The sequence below is a fragment of the Natator depressus genome, chromosome 1 (assembly GCF_965152275.1).
Source record: "Natator depressus isolate rNatDep1 chromosome 1, rNatDep2.hap1, whole genome shotgun sequence".
Classification (NCBI taxonomy): Eukaryota; Metazoa; Chordata; order Testudines; family Cheloniidae; genus Natator; species Natator depressus.
Window position 1 is genome coordinate 252,088,897 of NC_134234.1, and position 18,391 is coordinate 252,107,287.

At 43.9% G+C, this 18,391-nt stretch overlaps 1 protein-coding gene across 2 annotated transcripts in view; it reads right to left on the minus strand.

The window, feature by feature from the left end:
* The window catches only part of LARGE1 (LARGE xylosyl- and glucuronyltransferase 1), a 370,873-nt gene that overhangs the window by 46,304 nt on the left and 306,178 nt on the right, over positions 1-18,391 (minus strand). For both annotated transcript variants that reach the window (XM_074941326.1, XM_074941319.1), the window contains exon 10: positions 9,647-9,802. In XM_074941326.1, coding sequence (XP_074797427.1) covers positions 9,647-9,802 — 156 coding nt within the window. The remainder of the gene's footprint in view (positions 1-9,646; positions 9,803-18,391) is intronic.

Consider the following 18,391-nt stretch of genomic DNA (forward strand, 5'->3'; position numbering starts at 1 on the left):
TTAAATCATTTTTAGAAATGTATTAATAATGCATTTTCTCTCCCTCTGTTTTCTGTGCTTATATGACCTCCTCCTTACCACAGTATCTGAGCACCTCACAATCTTTAGTGCATTCATCTTTACAACACACCTGTGAGGTAGGGCAGTGCAATTATCCCCATTTTACAGATGCGGAACTGAGACAGAGAGAGACTAAGAGACTTGCCTGAAGTCACAGAGAGTTTGTGGCAGAGAAGGGAACAGGCCTTGGATCTAGCCCCCTAACTGCATATTCACTCCAAAGCATGTACACTTAAGAGTCATAGTGCAAAGACTTTGCAGTTGGTGAGATAGGACAAATAATATCAGCAGGGGGCCAAACTGTCTGCCAGCCTTAAGTGGTGCAGTTTCATTAACTTCAATGCAGCTGCACCAATTTACACCCATAGACAACTTGACCCCTGGTGTTTAGCACTTAAAAATGTCTACATTAACTGCTCTCTGTAATGCAGCATAAACAAAACAGAAGATAGCGTGGGATGGCAAAAGCATTTACTTGCCCTTGTTTGCGATGATCTACATAATGCACTTCTGGCTTCTCCACCGATAAGAGATAAAGTCAGTCTAATCCCACATCAATTAAACCTTTATTCCTCCTACACCATCAAAAATTTTGTATCTACACAATGGGCCAAATTATGCCTTCAACAAAACTGAGCTGTGATAAGGACAAGGAGGAGGGTCCAGTGTCTGAGCAGCAATGTCAGGAGTCATTATACTGTATAGGAAGTAGCCAGTGTTCCCGCAGTGCAGTCATTCTGGCATGCAGGAGGAGACGAGGTCGTAGCCTTACCCACAGCCAACCCAGAACCACCTTCTCTGCAGCCATGATGTGGCCCTGCACTCTTACCAGAAATGCCCCCTTTTCTGCAGCTGGGTAGTGCTGTTGGCAATGCTAGCTAGCGCAGCTCCACTGCTGGTAGCGATGGTGGGAGCCCTCGAGTAGATAGGGCACCACCATTTTTACCACCATACAGTGCTTTTACCAGCATTACCTCACTTACAACAGAACTAAGATTCTGTCATCATCTCTCTCCCTGTGGAAAGATGAACAGGATGGCTGGGAGTAACAAGTAAAGGTAAAAACAATGGCTACGCAGATGGTGAGCTGTGACTGCAGCTTATTATGCAGATCATAATTGTCTCATTGCTACCATGTACTCTCCTTCTTCTTTATTAATGCGCTAATAAATTTGTTCGTCTCTCAGGTGCCACAAGTACTCCTTTTCTTTTTACGGATACAGACTAACACGGCTGCTACTCTGAAACCTCTCCTTCTTCTGTTTCTTGTAGCCACCTGTGGTCCCTCTGCTCATACTTAGATTGAGGTCCTGTGGAAAAAAACAGCGTGTGATTGTGTCATTGAAGACTGTATCACAATGAATATGCACAAGGGGGCTAAATTAAGGTTGCACAGGCAACCTTAATCATGGCATTCCACATTAAGTGCTTGACTTTGCAGCCTTAATAATGTTCTTTTTTTTGTATAATTCCTAAAAGCAAACTGAAAAAACCAGAAATTCCATCATCTGGCATCATACTGACACCCACAGGGCTCATCTGCAGAGTTGGAACCTTTAGAACCACTGCACAGACCTCTGCCACTTGAGCTAATGGAGTAACATATGAATAGGAAGTTGTCCTTCATGTGGACCAGCACTAGAGGGGGGATGAGATAGATACTTTGCCAGAGGGTTCCACAGATATTTGCTGACAGCAGGGGAATGGTGAGACTCAGGAATCTTGGGTTCCATTCCAGGCTCTGGAGGGGAGTGTGCTCTAGGCCGGGGACACAGTTCCTTTTGCCCATTCCACACAAACTTGACTGCATTGCTACTTCCCTCCAACCTTTTTCTGTCTCAGTCCTGTTTCTTCCTCACCTCTGGTTTCTTTTCCCAGTCCCGTTATCCTTACCTCCCAATCCCAATCTCCATTCCTCAGGCGTCTCATATCGGTCCCAATCTCCTTGCCCAGCCACTCCTACTCTCCCCCTCTGGGCTTGCTGTCCAAGTCCTAATCTACCCCTCCCCCTCCTGGTCCCAGTATTCTTGCCCAGCCAGTCCCAGTCCCCACTCTCCTGCTCCAATTTGTCCCCAGTCTCCTTGGCCAGCAAGTCCCAGGTTTCATCTCCTGGCTCTTCTTTCAGTTTGTCTCCCCCCTCCTCCACACACACTGGCTTCCAGCCTTAATCTCCCTCCCTTGCTTCTCATCCAGTCTCATTCGTTTCCCCACTCACTTCCCAACCCCTTGTCCCAGTCTCTTTGCTCAAATAGTCCCAATTCTTCTCTCCCCAACCGTATTTCCCCCCACTGGTCCCTAGTCCCAGGCACCTTGTCCAACCAGCTCCAGACTCCCCTGCTCACTTCTCTGACTTCCTTCCCCCCAGCACCCAGTCCCAGTCTCTCTCTGCCCTCCCGGCTCCCTGCTGTCATTTCCCAGTGCCCGGCCCCACTCCGGTCTGGAGAAGCTAGGAGCAGCAATTACAGCTGTGACTGTAGCCCTGGGCTGGAACATGCTCAGTCGCTCTGTGGGGATGGCATATGCACAGTTTGATCAGGGCTAGGAGCTGTGAGAAGCTCCAGCACACTGAGGAGAATCTTCAGGGATTTTACTTGTTAAACTCTGGCAAGTCTCTACTGAGTGTGTGCAAACTGTGATTTTTCAAAGGCTTGTAACTTGGCCAAATTTGAACTGATTTTCATGGAGACAACAAAAGGCACATCCCTGAGGCAAAGGCTATAATTTCAAGTCCCTGCTCCCATGCAGGGTGCCTCAAAGAAAAAGTTACCAGACTTTTTACCATGGACAAAACAACGTATTTTTCCATAGCCTGTTCTCAGAAATGGCTGAATTGTATGGGCTGAAATTTTCCAAAAATATCAGTCTGAGGCAGACACCTGGCATGGAAAATTTCAGCCCAAACAGTTACAGTTTGCCAAAGTTATAAGCAACTGAAAACAGGGTCTTACAACGGGAAATGTTGGGCAACCTTAATCAGAGGTGGTAGTACCAGCCCCATGTATAATAATAATGGTGATGAATGAACGGACAAGAATTCCGCTGGGGAAGACCAAGGTTTCCCACCTCAAAGAACTTATGATTTATAGGGAAAAATCTCCACCATGACAAATCCTACACCCCAATCTTTCCATTAGTGCAGACATTTATTCCTATGGTGGAGGGCTGCACAGGGTTTTTTCCTGCATCGATCTAATGATAAGATCAAGGCCCTATTGTCTGGCTTGAAAGCGGTCTTGCCAGTTTATTTTTAGACATATTTAATTTTTTAAGAAGAAAGCTAATATTAGGTGGGGCACAGCTTGCAACCAGCACCAGTTCCTCTGATGGAAATTATAACAACGCACGCAGAGGTCTTTGCTACTAGTTAAAATCTTTACATCTCCAACTTGGTAAAAACAGTCTCTTCTCAGAGAGGGCTAGTGAGAGTGGTTTACATCCAGTGTGTTTCCGGTGTGAAGGGCCAAAAAGAAAATAGTCTGAAAAAGTGCTGCTGTTTTTTTCTTTTTTCTTTTTTCTTTTACTTTTCGGGAAATTCTTTTAGAAGGGCCTCATCCAAAGCCCACTGAAATCAATGGGAGTCTTCCCATGAATCTCAACGGGCTTTGGATCAGGCCCAGAGTCTCATAAAAACGGGCTGTCTCATTGCATCTCAAGCTTAAGAAGAAAAAAAAAAATCCCCCTTTGGCAGGGACTCCTCGTGAGAAATTGTCTGCAGAAAGGAGCTTTTATGGGATTGTGTAAAGGTTGAGCCTCTGTGTCCGTGTGCCAAAACCAGGCTCATAGTGGATATTATAGCCTTAGCTATGGAGTCATATTAGGACATTAAACATACTGCTCAAGTATTCGAGGCTTTACAAGTAGGTCCTCTAGTATGAAATGCTGGACATCAACATTATAAGCAAGAGAAAACTCATAACTAAGAGATTATTGTGAGCTTTGCCTTTATGGGTTTCCCTGAAAACTTGCTTTTTGCATTAAAAAAAGAGGGGGGGGCGGTCAGGCAGACATGGAAAAGAGCATGAAACAAGTGGTACTGAGTGACTAAGGGCCCAACCCAAAGCCCAGTGAAGTCAATGGAAGCCTTTCCAGTATGCTTAGGCTTTGATCTTAACTTCCCATCCACATATTGCATGAAGGGAAGGGTAGTGATACATCACAAATCAGTGCAGGAGAGCATGTTCACTCTGTTTTTTCTTTTAGCGCCCATGAAAACAAAAGGGACTGATGGCACTGGCTCCACTGCAAGCATAGTATGGTCAGCTCCTCCAAATGACCTCCAGCTGTTCCTCTATAGACTTGGCAAGGAGCTCTGATAATTTGCATCATTTCTGACCAGCAGCCATCCCTTCTATTCCAGCATTGTGCCCCCTTCATCCCCATTGTGGGAACTGGGCCAGACCCTCAAACATCATTTACTGTGCAGTCAGTTGTACTAAGGGAAATGAAAGATCCTTTGATTCAAGGAACTCTCTTCATTTCTGTGTGTGGAAAGAATAAGAGGAAGAACAGTGGAGCAAGATAATGACTGAATATTCTAATTCAAGCATTTTCATCCTGGAACTTGTAATCATGGCAATGCAGAAGCAGCAGCAGCCACCAATGAACATTTCCACCATCTCAGCTCCCAAGTCCAGCAAGCCAGCTTTTTCCTTTTCTCTCTTTGAAAATCACCACCATCTGTGCACTTGTCACAGCTAAAACAGCCTCTTCCTGCTAGCTGGGAGGATCCGAATCTGACTTAATTCAAAAATGTTAAACCTTTCTCTCTTGTTGCGTACCAAGATGACAACAGACATTTGCCAATGAACCAGGTGATGGTAACTTCACAGGGTTTCCTTTGCTACGGTCGCCATGTTAGGCAGGCTGGTTTTAGAGACAGAAGACCATAACCAACACACAGGAATTTCTTCCGAATTTAGGATGTGGGCTCACCTGTACATGATGCCCCAAAGCTATGAGAACTGTAGTCACATTCTATGCTGCTTTGAGAGGAAGTTAAAGCTGTCACCACATGTGTTGTGTGATTCCAATCAAAAATGTATCAGCTCTCTTTGCAACTGGCAGCAGATTGACAGCACAGCAGCTATAAATGGAAAGAAAGCTCATACACAGTAGCATGAACAGATGCCTATCACTTTTTCTCAGTGCAATACACTGATCACTGTGGCCTAGGCCAGTGGTTCCCAGCCTCTGGTATCCTTACCAGTAGTTATACTTCTGGCTTTTGGGCCTGGTATTCTAGGTTCCAGCTCCCAGCCATAATGATGAACCTGCATGGTACGTCCCATTGCCCATCTCCCCTTCACGTTCACAGTTTCTAACCCACAGTGGATCTTGTACTGCTTGAAACTCCAGACTCATAACATCCTTGCTGTTTGGTGCAGCAGAAGTGCCATTACTTATTAGAAAAGACTACTAAATACAGGGTCCAGGGGGCACATCACTTCAGTGTGTGGCCTCCTGGGTCTTTTAATAAACTATTGGAAAAAGAGGAAAAAATATGAGTTAATTTACCTGCACATAGATAGAGATATAGGAGCAGATTATCATTTAAACTAAGGCAGTGTAAAGGGGCCTTACAGTGGGAATAAATGTAATTACACCCTTTTAAAGGCCATCTTTATAATCATCTTCACGCTGCCAGAGGGCTGTAAATGGGCCTTCGTGTAACTGGGAATAGTGTATGAACTATTGAACTTAATTCCAAACAAGATACTAAATACATCACCGTTACAAGTATTAAATTACAGTACTGTGATAACCAGCATATTAGATTGAGGCCTTAAGGGTGGCATCTGATAAAGCCAGATTGTGAACGAAAGACACAACAAGCTATTGCTTTTGTAAATGATCACAAGTAGGGTTCAGGGGATTAGTGATCATCTAGCTCTCTCTAGTCTTAAAACAGTCTAGTGTCATGGCAGATGTACCTGCTTACTCAGTTACCTACCAGTATCTACATACCAGCTACAAGCTCAGTAAAATGTGCGATTTTAAGCTTTCTGAACTGCCAGTTTCAGCACCCAAAATGTACATTTTTCACTGCACTCTACCAACACAATCTCTGGAATAAATCAGTTTACCAAGGTATTACAGAGGACAGGGAGATGCAGTGACAAGCACCTGGCTACACATAAAGCCTTCTAATCCACTAGGAGTATCATCATCTCAGCATAATTCCATCCCCCAGCCTTATTTAAGCAATAAAACATGACAAGGGGGTGTGAATCATGCTGGGATAATGCCATATTGAACCACATGTCCTGCGTGAATCCTAGGAGCTGCATCAAAATGCACATGTGACATACATGCTTGCTTTGCCATGCCATACAACCTTTATAAAATCAGATACCGTTAAATCAGAGAGATTCAAGATGTTGCATCTGACAAACTGCCTATATAATATATATATCTTACTATGTGCCCCTTGTTTTGTTTTTTAACCTTCTCTCCCTTTTTATATCCTCCATTTTCCCTTCAATATTTTGATGCCTCTGTTCTTCAGCCTTTCAGTGACCTTTTAACATTTTCAGTTCATTTTATTCTCTAAAAGTCTCTCTCTCTCAAAGAGGTTTTTCCTCTTCGGATTTGACCTTTCCCCTTCACATCTATTTTTGCCTTCGTTGTTTCTTCTCTTCTCTGTTCCAGTCTCTCTCCACCACTATTTATCCATTTCTCACCACTTTCTTTGATTCCCTATCCTCCCCAAATGCAGGTGAGATGATAACCCTATGTAACAGCCATGCCTTTGGCTGTACAGCATATATTCATCCGGAAGTGCTGTAGTTGAGAAACTATTGGTGGCATGTCCTATGGCTGACCTACCCACAGAGGCAATGGGAACACTGTCAGCTGTTAAAAATACTAAAGCCTACTTCTCGTCTCTTGGGTAGTATTGTGTAAGTGGTACTGTTTTTGCTTTACTGACTTTCATATCGAGTATCTCAGATATTTTACAAGATCCATTGTCCTTTTCTTTAAAAAGCACCATAAAGTGCTGATACTTTTTGTTTCTATCTTTTCATATTGTGTAGCGGAAATTGCTATTTGGCTAGAACACTCTTGTGGCTGAACTGCACAGAAAGTTCATGTATCTATCTATATGTAAAGGCTTCCTTCAACTTTAAAAAAAATTTGTTATCACACCCACATCCACAGCCCCTGTATATAAATGTCCTTGCAGTATTCAGAGGAGTCACTTAATCTGGCAGATTTCTCTTGTGAGCATTTTGCTGCTGTTCAGAACACTGCTACTGTAGTGTGCAGGTAAGGGGGAGGGGGAGGGCACATAGTTATTAAAGAAAGATACTGACAGATATGGTATTTTTCTGCAATATCCTGGACAAGCCTTTTTGAATTAAGTTTAAGTATTTTAGGAGTTCATTGTATTAAAAATGCAAAATGGTTATGTATTATTGTTGGATTGTGTGTAATATCTCTACAGGTGAGACATGACTAATGAAGACCCTGGGAAATATTATGAACCTCACAATCTATTTGAAACAATGTGCCAGAAAAGAATGAACTGTTATAGTTAAGTGGCTTTGTCATAAATATAAAGGGAAGGGTAAACAACTTTAAAATCCCTCCTGGCCAGAGGAAAAACCCTTTCACCTGTAAAGGGTTAAGAAGCTAGGATAACCTCGCTGGCACCTGACTAAAATGACCAATGAGGAGACAAGATACTTTCAAAGCTGGAGGGGGGGAGAAACAAAGGCTCTCTCGGTCTGTGTGTTGCTTTTGCCGGGAACAGGAAAAGGAATGGAGTCTTAGAACTTAGTAAGTAATCTAGCTAGATGTGTGTTAGATTCTGTTTTGTTTAAATGGCTGATAAAATAGCTGTGCTGAATGGAGTGTAGATTCCTGTTTTTGTGTCTTTTTGTAACTTAAGGTTTTGCCTAGAGGGATTCTCTATGTTTTGAATCTGATTACCCTGTAAAGTATTTACCATCCTGATTTTACAGAGGTGATTCTTTTATTTTTTTCTTCAATTAAAATTCTTCTTTTAAGAATCTGATTGCTTTTTCATTGTTCTTAAGATCCAAGGGTTTGGGTCTGTGTTCACCTATGCAAATTGGTGAGGATTATTATCAAGCCTTCCCCAGGAAAGGGGGTGTAGGGTTTGGGGAGGATTTTGGGGGGAAAGATGTTTCCAAGCTGGCTCTTTCCCAGTTATATATTTGTTAGACGCTTGATGGTGGCAGCAAAAAAGTCCAAGGGCAAAAGGTAAAATAGTTTGTACCTTGGGGAAGTTTTAACCTAAGCTGGTAAAAATAAGCTTAGGGGGTTTTCATGCAGGTCCCCACATCTGTACTCTAGAGTTCAGAGTCAGGAAGGAACCTTGACAGGCTTTCTTAGGAAATCTCTGGGGGAGGTGTATGCAAATGTAAGCCCTCTGGTTATGCAAGAACTCAGACTTTTGAAGCTTTGCCCTGAGGAGGGGACCTTTGTCTGCGCTGATCACCTGTTACATGAGGACAAGATCAGAGGCCAGGTGGTACAAAGGAGTGACTCTCAGATTCATGAGAGTGCTGAGCCAAGGTGGTTATGAACTTGTAAGCACAGAAAAAAACCCTGGTGGAGTTTGAGGGACTGACTCCTTCCACATTCTTGGTTGGAGTTGGGGTGATCTCTGGTAAGCTTATTAGCATGCACGTAGGTTCTTGTATTGTTTTCAATATGTTTTCTCTGTTATGCTCTTATCTTAAGAATAAATGTGCTTGCTTAGGAAGGGCTGTGTGATAACGTACATCTCTGGGCAACTATGCAGTTTATAACCGCTGAGGGGAAAGCAAAGCGGGCCTGTTTAGGCAGTCGGACTTGCTGGGGAACTCACAGTATAGGCAGGCAGCTGTGCAGCCTGAAAAAACCCTGGTCAGGAGGGAGAGACACATGGGTTTCCACCCGAGAGAGATAACAGTTTGAAAGCCTAGAGTATTGCCATTGCTGGACCACAGAAGAGGAATACAGGGGCAGTTGCCCTGAACTGTGACAGAACCCTCCTGTAGTCTCACAGCATAATTGTACATTCATGGGTTAACTCATTGTATACCATGCAGTAGACATGTAAAAGGTAGATTTTTGACTTTCAAACCCAGCATTCTTGATGTTTTCATTTCTTCTTCATTATTTGCATTACAGAAACACCTAGTGGCTCCACCTGACACCAGGGCCCCACTGTGCTGGGCACTGTATAAATACATTGTAAGAGACAGTTCTTTGGCCCAGAGATCTTAGTCCGAAGGGTGGGATTGTCAAAAGTTCCGAATGGAGTTTTGAGCACCAGTCCCGTTGATTTTTAACTTGTGCTTCTAAATCTCTTAGAAACTTTTAACAATCCCACCCTAAATAGAAAAGGCAGCCAAAGAGTGGGAGAAAGGCAGGATTATCACCCCCATTTTACTGACAGGAACTAGAGCAGAGCGAGAATGAATGATGTACCCCAAGTCAGATATGATGTTACGGGAACTGCAGGGAACTGCACCCACATTTCCTGAGTCCCAGCCCAGTCTCTTAACCACAAACTAGCCTTCCAATCATCTACATTGTCTCTGTGTTAAAAGACACCCTCAGGCTTCCCACTTACATTTTCACTGTTGACATCTGCCTCACTGGGGCAGCCAAAGAGCTCCCGCCTCAGCAGGTTCCCATCGTACTCTAGGAATGTCAGGTAGAGGTTGCGGAAAAACTCCACGTGCTTGTTTTTCACTCGCAGCTTCTTTGGCGAGTTCCAGTGAATCACCTGGTCGGGAAAACAAAAAGGGAACAATCCTGTTGTCAGCATGCAGCCTTTATACATCTTTAATATCCTTCCCTCTTTGCAAAAATATCCTCCCCTCTTTCTGCCTTTTCACTGGGAAGGTTTTGTGGTGTAGTCCATAAGTAATGGCATGTACTGTACAGATTCTATGCTTTTTATATCTTCCATACAATGTATTGCATGTATATGTGTCTCCTTACACTTTGTGATGCAACACTGCATGCATATTGGCAGGGCTGGAGTCACGGACCAGTTATGTTTTAGATGTTGGTGAGGGGAGAAGTCTGATGGAGAAAAAGCTGCGGCTATAAAATTTGGTCTGGGATTTCCCAGTGACTGTCTCAGCTGATGAAAATTATTCACTGTCTAATGTCAGACAGCCTCTTCACTCATTGGGAATTAAAGAGAAAGATCCTCAAATTAATTTTTGTTTCTCTTTACCCACCCCTCTGCCCCTCCAAAGAGACTGAATCTGATCCAAAAAGATGCATTAGCTGACAATGCGTCATATAGGGTAACCATATTTCCCAAAGGGAAAACGGGACACCCCCAGCTGCTCACCTGAGCGTGCCTCCCTCCCCCAAGTGAGGCTGTTGCCAGTCACTGGAACCCTGCCAGCCCCCTGCATGCTGGAATGCTGCCTCCTTGCCCCCACCCAGCCCTACCTCCCCCTGTGCGGGCTGGCATCTCTGCTCACCCCCACACACATGTTCCTCCACACCATACCCCACCTTTTTTTTTTTTTTTTTGACAAAAATGGGCATTTGTCCCATTGTTCTTGCCAACTGATTAAGTCGGCAAAAGAAAAAGGGACAAAAGCCCAATTTTGAAAGAAAAAAAAAAAAGTTGGGATGGCCGGGACAGGGCTTAGAAAAGGGACTGTCCTGTCCAAAACGGGACCTATGGTCACCTTAGCTTCATGTGAACTTGGCTGAACTTTGTTGTGTTGCATGGCAACACTATTTAACTCCAAATGCCAGCAGGTATTTAGCCATTACTAGAGGGTGATGACTCCCTTGCTGGCCTAGGTTTAACTGTGCCCCAGACATAAAGGGTCTGATTCTCATTTATGTTAAGGCCACTTCACACCGCTCTGTCAGCGTAACTGAGAATAAAGCCCAAAGAAAACAGCAAGAGTGGAGCCAGAAGTGGATTGCAGGAATTATTTCATTTGATGGAGGTTGTATTTTAGCCATAAACATGAAAGCTTTGTATTCAATTTTTTTCTGTGACTTCCAAAGGGATTAACCCTCCTCCCCCTTTTGGGAGTACTTCCAAATGGGGATTTCTGGAGGTCCTGTGTACCCATTAAAGTAATGACATGAAGGTGTGGTGTCCCTCATAGTCGGCTGCAACAGACTTCAGTGGGTGCCATCTGCTAACCTAGTAGTGGCTGCTGCATCTCTGCACTGTAAACATTGTTCTAACAACCCTCTTTTCTGATATGGAAACCTTTATTCCTTCCCTGGCCATTGATATGAAACCAATCAAAGTTTCAGAGGACCAAATACGCTGTGATGTAAATTCAAGTTGTGAAAAATAAGATCACCTTTAGAAATAAGCAAATCACTTTTTCCAATTAAAGAAACACTTCAAATAAAAATAATGAAGTATCTACATACTGTATGATCCAGGGAGACCACTTGGAGCAAAGATATTGCTCTAAGAATTATTCTTAGGCAGTTTTGCTTTTTGTTGGTGTTGTCTTGCCTTTTTCTATATTCTCAGTGTCTAGTTTAACTCTGAAATAACATCCTCTATGGTATGCAATGAGAAGTGCACATTGTATAGAAACAAATGGGAGCTTCAACCAGCATTGCTGGGATCTAAAACAGATTGAAAGCCATACAAGATTTACTCCAACAAAAGAGGATCTTGAAGACTCCCTGCTTTAAAAAGGGCTTTATTGGTTTCATGCCATTGTGTTTAACTGCAGCAGAGGGCACTGCAAAAAACAAGTCTGAATCCTACCTCAGGAGAAGCAGACAAATATAACACCACAAACAAGGGACTGAAGGAAATCTAAGGGGCTGCTAAACAGTTTTAAGGGGTTCTAGCAGTTTTGTCGAACAGGCATGGAATGCGAATTGTTCATCTGCTGATAACTTGGACTGCTTTAGGATGAGATCCAAGAACAGAGAGATTGGAAAAGTGCAAGAAAAATGCCTACCAATTAAATCTTTTCTGTGCTACTCCCACAGTCAGGATGATTTCCTTCCTGCATTCCCCCTGCGTATTGTGTCTCCTGCCTGAGAACCTCAAATCCTCATCTTGGGGATCTGAACCATTCAAATCGTTAATGAGAATAAACCAAATTTCTGTGTATAGGACTGGCTCCCATCCCCACAGGGCTTTCCCATCATCACACACTATGTCACATTGCAGCAGAATACTAGTGTCCTGATGCCTCTATTCTACTACGTGGGTGATGATGTCAAATCAAGACAACTGTAGATGCCAACTCTGAGTCTCCTTGCTGTTGCAATTGAAAAGTTATTGCGTCTCCAGAAGCTGGTAAGTGTCAAGGATCTGGTGGTCATGATCTAATCAGATTTGAAATGCGTGTCAAGATTCTGTATGTGTACAGATGTCAAGGCTGCCTGGAGTGAGCTGAAGAAAGATGAATGGAATTGATTACCGTCCAGAAAACCTGAATTTTTATTAAGAAGGACAAGCAGATTTCAACTGGTCAGAGGACAGAAAGAAACAATGTAACCAAGTCAAGGACACTAGAAAAAGCATAAAACAGATCTATTACAGGTGAGGGGCTATTTTAAAAAGGAGCGTAATTAATGAAACTCCCTGAAATACCTGAAAATACAAAAGGATAGCAAGCTTCACAAGACACTAAGCATCTTAACCAGCAGCATCAATTCCTAATATACACAGAAGACAATATTGTATGTTTTTTTCTAAGTGCCAAGCCCACAAATTCATCATGGGCTCAGACTGAAGCTGGATTGTTTCCGTCTTGTGCACCATCACCAACAGCAGAGATTCTACAGCCCAAAGATACCAGTGTAACCTTACATGGGTTGGAACAGGCATCACTGAGGGAATAATATGAAGACGATAGGGTTGAATAGCTATAGCTGAAGCCATAATGGGGCTATGAGAACCTTTGTTACTGGGGATGATGCATGATATGGTAACAACTCAATTTGACTGTTAAGAGTTTAAGGATGATTTGGTGGATAGGGCACTTAGAAATGAAAAATAAATCTTTACGTGCAAGCTGAGCAATTCTGAACTGGAGATTAGAAAGAGACAATGAATGTAGAACCCAAAAATGTCATTTTTGCTGTGCCCCTTTTCCAGGACTGAACCATACTTTAATATTGTATTCGCTTTCTTTTTTCCTTTTTACCCTTTCTTTTAATTTCCTAGCATTTTAAAAGAAATTGTGAAAAGAGAGAGCTTCAATTTCCAGGACTTTGAAGCTCTGCTGGTGTGGAAAAAAACCATGCAGCTAGAGCATGTAAATTCCACTACCTGGAACTGCTTGGTTAGACACCACATAAACACGGGCATCCTTGACTAAGGCCTCCTAAGAATTAAGGAAAATATACCTCTTAATCTTTATTTAGCAATTTATGTCCTAAAAGATCTGATCTTAGAATTCCACACCTATTTAACTCCTGATTAATCACCATTAAGCAACTTGGCACTATCTAAATTTCTACTAATACCATCCCACTTAATCAGCATCCTTTACCACTCACTGAAATTAGGCTCAATCAGTTCCCTGGAATACAACCAAATATATTGTGCTCAAGTGAAGCAGAGTATATTGTAATGATAGTTTACCTTTATACCACATCTTTCGTCCCAAACCACTTGGCCTGTTATACACTTGGCACACCATGAAAATGCATTTAACTTTGAGACGGAAGATAGCAGAAAATGCTCTATAGCAGTGGAGGAAGGATATGTAGCATAATGATGCAAGCACAGACTCCTACTTTTACAACCCTGGCTCTAACATCCACACAGACATCAGAGCTGCAGATTTTAAGGTATGGCCTGAAAATTCACACAGTTAACTGAATGGAACTTAATTAAAGACAAAGTTCTGTGCAACCTTTCCTAGGTTTCAAGTTGTTGCAAGTTGCATCATTTGCTCCAGGGAGACTCAATATTTCAAATCTTATGTTTAGAGCACATAGCCATACCCTCCAGCAGAACACTGTATCTCTGGGTACCTTCTTAAGGCTTCAGAGTGGTGATCAGTGAGTTTCTTCAATACAGTCATTTGTAGCGTTCTAATGTTGAATTTAGTTGTAGTGTCCAGGAAGTTGATGCTGGGGTTGGAGTGTTCTACAGAGAGTTTGATGGAGGGCAGTGATTGTTGAAATTGTGGTGGAAATCTCTGAGAGAGTTTAGGTCTTCTGTCCAAAGGATGAAAATATCATTGATGTATCTCAGGTATATTGTTGATTTTGTGGTGCATTTTTCAGAAATTCTTCCTTGAGATGGCTCATGAAGAGGCTGGTGTATTGGGAGCTACCTTAGTACCTATGGCTGTTCCCACATTTTGGGGAAAGTGTTTGCTGTTAAATGTGTAGTTGTTGTGGTTGAGGATGAAATGGATGAGTTTGGTGCTGTGTTTTGTGTGGATACCCGAGTGTTGTCCATTCTCTTGTAGGTATCTGAGGCAGGAACCAGTGCCGTCATGGTGAGGAATGTCGGTGTATAGGGAGGTGACATCCATGGTGGCAAGGATGGGATTCTGGGGAATGTTGTTAATGTTGTGGAGTTTGCAAAGGAAATTGCTAGTGTCTTGGAGGAAGCTGGCACTTTGTATGGTGAATCATGTAAGGATGTGCGATAGGACCCTCAGTGGCCGGGCAAGCTAGTGGCTAGATCGTTGGTTCGGGGGACTGTAGCCAGGAGGGAACAGGGGAGCGACCCAAAAAAAAGGCGCCACCTGCTGCGGCACTGTTACTCACCCAGCGGCGCTCCAGCGGCAGGCCCTCACTCGCTCCGGGTGTCTTCGGCGGCACTTAAGGTCCCACCACCGAGGTGCCACCGAAGACCCAGAGCGCCGCCAGGTGAGTAAAAGTGCCGCAGCGGGTGGCACCATTTTTTTGGATCGCTCCCCCTGTTCCCTTAACAGGGGAAAATTTAAAAGGCGCCAAGAAATTGACAAGGCGCCACTTGTGCTCAGTGGGGGAGCGGCCGCTGCCCCCCCTTGCTGTGCCACTGGCTGTAGGAGGACCTGACCGCCCCCTTCTCCCACAGGTCCTGGCCCAGGGTCCTGTGTTGCTCAACCCCTAAACAGGGGAGATGGATCCCTGTTTTCCTGGCCTGCTCCCTATGCAAGTCCTTTTAGTTTGGGACATGGCCCTGCTAGTCAGCCCCTGACTGAACCAGGCTCTCTTCTTTTCTCCCCCCTCCAGGCCTGGCACTGGTTGCAGGTATAACAGGGCAGGACTAGCTGAACCCACAGGTGTTCTTTAACCCCTGCTGTGCTGGGCTGCAGTCTCTCTGCTCCTTCACAGGATGGTTTCTATGAGTTCTGATATTCCTTCAGTAAGAATGACAAGGCCAGATATGGTGGATCTGTCTGGATTCCCTTGTTTGTGTATCTTGGGGTGCATGTAGAAGGTCCCTGGGGTGGGTTGATGGGGAATGAGGTTGTAGAGTTTCTCTTGGAGTTGTCTGGGTAAGGATTTGATTGTATCCATGGACTTAACAGGGAAACTGCTTTCATGGATCATTACAACAATCTGTAATATACACTGCCTGCTGACAGTTAATCGTCCACTTCAAACTCCTTTTGCATAACAATCTAACCCTTATTACCCACTTCATCTCAACTGACCTGCTACATGTTACTCCTTATGCTGAACTATCTGTCACAACTTGTATTTAGCTCAGACACTCTGATTTCTTTCCCCAGACCTGAAGAACTCTGTGCAGTTTGAAAGCTATGTATCTTCCACAAGTTGGTCCAATAAAAGATTTTATCATATCTACTTTGCCTCTCTCATATCTTAGGATCAACATGACTGCAACAACACTGCAAATAATAATTTAGCAAATTCCCAGTCTTTTTACCATGACTAAATTACCAGAATCCTTGTGTGTAAACAGAAGTTGAATCATTGACAATCAGCCTTCTTCTCATGCTTGACTCATTCATTAAGGTCACAGTTCATTGTCAGAGACATTACAATTGTTTACTTTCTTTCATAGGATCTCTGTTGCCATTTGGTCTTTGCCTATGGTTGCCAGGTACCCGGTTTTGGACCGGACTTTCCGGCTGAAAAGGGGACCTAGCAGTGTCCGGTCAGATGTGCTGACCGGACACCAAAAGTCTGGTTACCGCGGGGTCAGGGGAGGTGCCGGGTCATTAACCCGCACCAGCTCCTGCTCAGACGAGGCTGCCTCCTACCTACAGGCAGGTTCCTTGTCAGACTGCAGCAGCTTCCATCCCAGCCCTGGAGCAGAGGGAGCCCAGCTGGGGTGGGAGGGAAGTGGAGACGATCCAGCGAGTGACACTGAGGGGGGGAAGAGGAGTGAGCGACAGGGGCAGGGCCTTGAGGGGAAGAGGCAGAGAAGGGGGTGGGTCCTCAGAGGAAGAGGTGGAGCCTTGAAGGAAGAGGCTGGGAGGGGCAGGGCTCGGGGGTCCAGTTACCAGCAATTAGAAACGTGGCAACCCTACCTTTGCCAGACCACAGTAACTGAAATTTCTTCACAGACAAGAACATACCTTTGGCCAAAAGGGAAAAGAAAACATAGGGTTCCCATCCAGCAAGAAACTCTGCATGCAGGCTGAGCCCCACTGATTTCAGGGATCAGGACCATTGAGTATATATGTACCTCCAGCATAATAAGCTATTATCTATACAGTGTGAGTAGCAGTGCTTCAGCACTTTTTGCCTGATGTACTGTGCCCCTCTTACGACTTCTGTAAGAATGGCTCACATTGAACATTTTGAGCCAGATCCTCAGCTGGTATAAATTGGGATAGCTAATTTCAACAGCCACCAAAAATCTGGGCCTCTCCAATTTAAAAGAATAAAAATTGCTAAAGAAGATATTAAGGCAACTTAGGAGGAAAATGCACAGAGAAAAATAATGATTAGAATTCTATGCAGTTGATAGGATATATGCAAGAGCTTCCACCTTCATAAAAGCATGCTGACCACATTGTGCTTCCATTATTCAGGGCTGTGAACAGAGCGGCAGAGAAGTATATACATACTTGAATAGCAGCTAACTATGAAGCGTCCCTAAGTTTATTTGACATAATGTTGTATGTAATGATGACAAGTCCTAATGGACTTTTTTAGAGTAGCAGCCGTGTTAGTCTGCATTCGCAAAAAGAAAAGGAGTACTTGTGGCACCTTAGAGACTAACCAATTTATTTGAGCATAAATAAATAAATAAATAAAATAAATAACAAATACATTGGTTAGTCTCTAAGGTGCCACAAGTCCTCCTTTCCTATGGACTTTGAGACCAGATGGAATTAAACTGGTGTATTTTCTGCTTGACGGGGAAAAAATGCAGTTTCACTTGACTTGAATAATACTAAAGCCTGGACCAGCTTTAGTCTGGAATTTAAATCTCTTCCAGTATTTCCTTTTTCCCCAAGACATCCTTCTTAATCCTCCAGCACCAACTTTATAATTCATCTTTCTCTCTCCCCTGGAGGCCTCTACTACCTTATTTTTTACTCCAGTCTTATTCACCATGAAATACAGGATGTGCCAAATATATAGTGTTGTACCATTTATATCAAATGTCATGGAAACTGACTAATTTACAGATTTAAAAAATATGCCTTCAAACTCGTGTTAAATATGTCTGCAGCACAGTTCATGTAAAGACCACATACTGACACAGCTCGCATTTTGTTAGAAACTAGAATCTCACTAAATGCCATAATGCTAATCAACAAATTGAAAAATGCTCACAAAAATAAAATAAAATAACCCCAATCCTGTGGTCTCACATTATGGATCAGTTCCGCAGCTTGTGCACATTGGCACAGCTTCACAGAAGTCAATGGAGCTATGCCTATCTACATAAGCTGAGACACTGACCCAATAACTCAATAAAGATTTATGCCCCTGATTTAGTAAAGTACTTAAGGTCATACCTGATTTTAGGCTTCTAAGCATGGGCATAGTTTGGGGGCAGGTGCAGGGAGGGTACTGCCTACTCCCCAAACAGAGGCAAGGTGTGTGTGGGGGGGTGTCACATGGGGTCACGTGCCACTCCCCCCTGCATTTCTGCAAATGCTAAGCTGCCCTGCAGGGCTTGCTTTGCTTGGCCTGCCCGGGAGGGGGCTCTGACCTTCCCACGCTGCACCTCCTTCCCCACACCCTCCCTGGCATGTTTCAGTTCAAGGGGAGCGGAGAAGGCGGTGGGATGGAGCAGCTGTTCTCCTGCGCTTGGGTCCCTGCCTTGGCAGCTGGACATTGCCTCCTTGGTCCCAGTGCCTGCCTGTTTCCTGTACAATGGTGAGTGCCCCGGGGGGGGGGGGGAAGGGCTGAGGAGGGCCGGGCAATGTGGTGCTAGGGGAAGGAGGGTGTGTGGAAGAGAAAGGGATGGGATGGG